At 54.8% G+C, this 5,459-nt stretch overlaps 1 protein-coding gene across 1 annotated transcript in view; it reads right to left on the bottom strand.

Moving 5' to 3' along the window:
• Positions 1 to 3,555: 3,555 nt before the first annotated feature.
• Positions 3,556 to 5,459, bottom strand: part of PLA2G2C (phospholipase A2 group IIC) — a 12,295-nt gene continuing 10,391 nt past the window's right edge. Inside the window, exon 4 of the mRNA XM_023509753.1 lies at positions 3,556 to 3,739. Within this exon, the coding sequence (XP_023365521.1) occupies positions 3,573 to 3,739 (167 nt within the window). The 3' untranslated portion in view covers positions 3,556 to 3,572. The remainder of the gene's footprint in view (positions 3,740 to 5,459) is intronic.

The raw sequence follows: 5,459 nt of genomic DNA, 5'->3' as shown, positions 1-5,459 counted from the left end.
GAATGGAAAACAAGGAATGTGAGGGAGTGTGTAGACCTGGAGGGGGCACAGAGAGGAGGAGAAACCCTGGGGGAGGGAGGATGGCAGCATAAACCTCACTGTCTGCTCAGACTTGAAAGGCTGGTAAGATGCTGGCTCAGAGGGAGCCCTCGGGGGTGTGAGCAAGGGAGGGACCTGGCCTGACTCGGTCACCACTGACCGGCCACTGGGTGCTGAAGAGATGGAGGTGGGGGGTGGACACAGGGAACATGACGAAGAGCTGGCAGTCACCCAGGCCCCAAGATGGTGGCAGTGAGAAATGGCCACGAGTCTAGAATTTCCCCCTTCTCATTTCATTTTCCATGTAAACATTTGAAGGAAGTATTTTATAAACACAGAATCTGGATGTATTTCAAAGGTAGTGCCAACAGATTGGAAGTGGCATGTGGGATATGAGAAGAAGAATCTCACACCCAGGGTTTGGGCCTGGAGGGACCAAAGATGGAGACGGGGTCCCCAGCGGAGACAGGGAAGGCAGGGGAATGAGGAGTTTGCATATACTGCTGCCTGGGGGGCTCTGCATACCCCCTAATGCTCCTAATTCTGACTCTGGGATGCCAGAGCCCCAGCGTGCCTTGGAGAAGCCCGGGTTCCCTGCTGAGTGCTCCTGAGCCCACCCCAGTTCCAGCATTCCCTGGCCTGTGTGGCAGTCACCTGTTTACGGTGTGTCCCTGGCCTGACAGCTCCTCGGAGTCTGATGCACAGGGCCTGGCTTGGGGTAGGTTCTCACCACAGACGTGCTGGTGGAATGAAAGGCTACTGACCTCTAAGGAGAGCAGGCTGTCCAGGGGGAGATCTGTGCATCCCTTGGCACTCCCACCTCTCAGCACCCAACAGGGCATGCCTCCCATCAAGGGCCCCATGTACTCTGCCTCGTAGACTAGAAAAGACAGCCTGGCTCTCACTTGGGAATCCCTGTCCCCCATGCCTGACTCTCCTCCTCTGCTGAGTCAGTCAGCTAGATACCCTCACAGTCTAGAGCTGGTCTCTGCTGTGGTCAGACCCCCGAGAAGGGGAGGTGCCCACTGGCTTGGGTCCGGCCACCTGGCTCCCTGACTGCCTTTCCACAACCACTTCCCTTACAGATGTAGCCCCTCCTGAGGCTCATGAGCCATAAGCCTCCTGTGGGCAGTATCTCTGCACCTGTGCAGTGGGGGCGGGGCAGGGAGGAAGGGCAGGCCAGTCCCCATGCGACTAGTGAGCTGAGCCAGGCAGCCCCTCTGCTCACCATCCACTCTGGTATCCCTGTCTTCACGTCTGTCTGTCCGTTTCTCAGTCCAGATTCTAATTGCCTCAACTCCTAAAATCTCCTGCGGCTCTCGGCATTCTCCCAAAGACTTTTAGATCTGATTCTGTTTGTTTATTTCCTTTAGATCTCTGAATCCTGCTGCCGAGCACACAGCAGGCGCTCAGTCCGTGTGTGTTAGCTGAGGGAATGATTACAGCTCTCTGTGCGTTCTCCATTATTACCTGGGCCTGCCCTTCTCCTCCCACACCTACAAGGCTAAGGGGCGGGGCCCACATCCACCATGTTTCTGCGGCCTCCCAGTCCAGCACCGTGCTGAGATCCCAGGAGGCTCAATGAAGAAGGCCCAATTATGCCACGTAAGAAACCACACCCAAACTTAGTGACTTAAAACAGCAGCCTTTATTTAGTGCACAGTCTGTGTGCTGGCAGTTTAGCCTGGGCTCAACGGGGCAGGGTTTGGGGCTCAGCCAGGCTCCCTCTGCGGTTAGCTGTGAGCTGATCCTCACTGAGCTCTTTCCTGAGTCTGAGGTTCCAGCTGAGACAACTGAGCGGCCTACTGTGACCCAGGTGGGCTCTCATCCTCCAGCAGGTCAGCCCAAGATTTTGCTTGTGGCGGAGGCAGGTGTCCCGAGTCACAGTGGGACCACCCTGGACCTCTGGAGGCCTGGGCTCGGAACTGACAGAGATCGCTTGAGATCGCTTCCACTACCTTCCACCAACCACAGTCACAAGGCCAGGCCAGATTCAAGGGGTGGGGAAAACAGACTCTCCCCCTGGATAAGAAAAGCTGAGCCTTACACTTGTGTGTATAGTCCCAGGGTTAGGGTTTGGGGTTAGGGTTAGGTTCTCCCTCCTGGAAGAAGTGAAAGGGAGCTGGGAATGACGGCAGCAGTTTCTAGGATCTTCCACGCCAGCTAGGCATTGTCAGCTCAGGAGGCACCCACTCCTGAGAGGAGATCACTTTAATATTTATCAGAACTTAAGTCTGATGGAACCAGAGGCTGCTAAATTTGGGTGGAAACTTTGCACGCCTCTGATTCCCTCTCTCATGCCCTCTTTCTCCATTTCTTTGACATCTTCCTGGCTGTGACATTCATGTGGCAGTGGCAGGGTGCTAGTGTTCCGAAGTGCTCTGTCTCCTGAAACAGGAAAATGGCATCAATGTTTTTCCCACCTGAGGCCAGAACTTGAGCAAAGGGGAACTGCAGTTCCCGTGTGCCCCTCGGGTCCTTGGTGTGGGTGACAAGACCTTGTTTTCTAGAAACTTTGTTTGTTCCCAGCTAGAGCTGGGTGTGGGCCTGGTCCCTAAGTCTGCCTTGCATCCTGATTTGGGTGGGGGTAAAGGGTAAGGTGACCAGATTTTAACATTGGTAAAACGGGACACCAATGATGGGGGGGGGCTATTGGCTGAGCTGTTTATGGTTAGGGACCCTCTAGAGAGGGGGAGGCTACTTGTTTGTTCCAGACAGTTTGGCTCCTTCTGAGCTAATTGTCCTTGCCTAGAAGCGAGGGAAGGAGCCAGTCTCCTTCTGATACCCATTCCAACTGGGTGACCTTGCCCAGGAGGGGAGTAGGGAGTTTACATTAGCCTTTTCATTTCCAAATGAAGTTACATTAACCTCTTCATTACCAAATGGAGTTACATTAACCTCTTCGTTCCCAAATGGAGTTACATTAACCTTTTCAGCAACCGAAAACCATCTATTCCCTTCCCATTCTCCCACCCGTTCCCTAGCATTCTTTCCAAAAATCGGGACTTTTTTAAAATGCTGCAGGACACAAGACAAATTGTTAAAAATCAGGTTGGTCCCGCCAAAAGCGGACATCTGGTCACCTTAGTAAAGAGAGGCAGATTCTGGATCCTCTCCCCCTCCTGGAAACTTCCTGGGATGGGGAGTTGGGAGTATCTCCCTACCTTGCCCCTTTGTTCTATTGCTACCCGAATGTGTCACATTTACATATATGTGCATATGTGTATGTCCCTAACCCTAACCCTAACCCTGGGACTATACACACACACACACCCCTCCATATCTGCAGTCCGCCTCACTCTACAGAATGCAAGCTCCCTCTGGGCAGGGATTTTGCCTTTTTCATTTCTGGTCTCCAGTTCTCAGATGCTGAGTGACTAGGAGTCCCGAGGCCAGGCACTGAAGGCTGAGTTGCCCTCAGGGAGACATTTTGTTCTCCCTCCTGGGGAAGAAGTGGAGGGGACCTGGGAAGGCCTCCTGGCAGGGTGACCCTGGTGCAGATCCAGAAGGGTAAGGGAGCCTCCGCGGCCTCCCTAGCAGCGGGGTTTATGCCGGCCGCAGCGGGGCCGGCCGGAGGACTGCTTGAAGTTCCTCTCGTAGGTGGGCAGGCTCTCTTTGAAGCAGTGCACAGACTGCTTGTCACACTCGCAGGCCTTCAGTCCGCAGAGGCAGCCGACACCAGCACCAAGGGCACATCTGCCTGCAGAGACACACAGGGTCACTGGGGACTCCAGGGCCACCCCTGGCAGGATGGGGGTTCCTTCTAAGGTTGGGGAGAGTGGGGAGCTTGCTGCAAGGGGTTGACGGTGGAGGACAGAAAGGAAAGAAACTGGGAGCCCTTTCTGGATCATGTCTGGGCAGCCCAAAAGTGCTGGAATGAGGAGATGCCCAGAGGGAACAAGAGGGGGAGGGAGGGCCGAGAGGGAGGGCCCAGCTGGCCGGCCCCGTACAGAGGGGCACTGAGTTAGTGCACCTGAGCTAAGGTGGGCCAAGGTGATGGGCCCATTCACCAGAGCTCATCTCATATTTCCCATGGCCTGACTGACATCTCGCTTGGATGTCTCAGGCATCCCAACTCAAGATGTTCAAAGGGACCCTTGGTGCTCCCTCCAAGCCCCTCCCCCACCCACATTCTCAGTAACTGGCACCTTCTCCAAGCCGAGAAATTGGGACCCCACCTGGCTTCTGCCCCTTGTTCCATTCTCTACATCCCGCCTGGCAACAAGTCCCAGTGATCACCTCTGTGTTTAAAATATCCCACCCTCTGTCCTCCTCTCTCCAGCTCCTGGGCCACCACCCAAATCCCTGTCATCAGCAGCTCTTCCTCCTTCACGGTCCCAGAAACAAGCTGGCACTATCTCAAAGGGTAACCTGAATTGTGTCCACTCTCCTGTCAAAGACCCCTGTGGTTTCCCATCACTCAGGGAGGACATGCTGAGTCCTCCTCCGGCCCATGGAGCACCCCGGCCATGATGCAACCCCCACCAGCCTCTCCAGCCTCATCACCCTCATCTCTCCTGCCCTGCCCTGCTCCACACTTGCTGGCCTCCCTCAGGTCACATCTTAACTCTGCTGTGTCCCAGGGCCTGTGCACCTGCTGTTCCCTTCATCTAAAACACTTCTCCTCAGGATCTGCAAGTGGCAGGAACCATCCTGCCCTTCAGGTCTTGGTCAAGTCTCACTTTCTGGGAGAGGCTCTCCCTGAGTCCCTGAGGCACGGCACGGCCCTCTCCAAGCCGCTCCGTCCCACATCCCGTTTACTCATTCATTGCACTTTCCGCAGCCCGTGCTGCTCCTATCTGTCTACTTCTGTCCACCTCCCCTGGACAGGGCAGGAGCTGCGAGGTTGGGACCTTGTCATCCCAGTTCATCACAGAATCCCAAGTATCCAGGACAGATGCTGGCACATAGTAAAACGCTCAAGAAATAGTTAATCAGCAAAGGAAGACGCCTCGATGGGCCTCTGAGATGGAGTGTCTGCCCTTTGGCTGAGTCACCACTAGATGGGGACCTTTAATTTACATACTTGTCAGAGGAGCAGTGCTGTGTACAGGTTTGTACGTGCAGGTGTTCGTGTGCACCGTCTCAGGCACAGCTGCCCTTTTCTGGATAACTCTACCTCAATTCCACTCTCTTTTCAGGGGAGGGAAGAAGGAAGGGAGACCACCAGGCTCCCTGTTCTGTGGCCTTAGGCAAGTTAGCTTTGGTCTCCTCATCTAGAAAATGGTGTTAAAAGACAGCCATACAGGCTTGGCACCTGTGGCTCAAGCGGCTAAGGCGCCAGCCACATACACCTGAGCTGACAGGTTCAAATCCAGCCCAGACCCACCAAACAACAGTGACAGCTGCAACCAAAAAAAATAGCCAGGCGTTGTGGCGGGCACCTGTAGTCCCAGCTACTTGGGAGGCAGAGGCAGGAG

Source organism: Otolemur garnettii, unplaced genomic scaffold (genome assembly GCF_000181295.1).
Source record: "Otolemur garnettii isolate 467f Iridium unplaced genomic scaffold, OtoGar3 scaffold00009, whole genome shotgun sequence".
NCBI classification, from domain to species: domain Eukaryota; kingdom Metazoa; phylum Chordata; class Mammalia; order Primates; family Galagidae; genus Otolemur; species Otolemur garnettii.
This window is presented reverse-complemented; position numbering and strand designations above follow the sequence as displayed.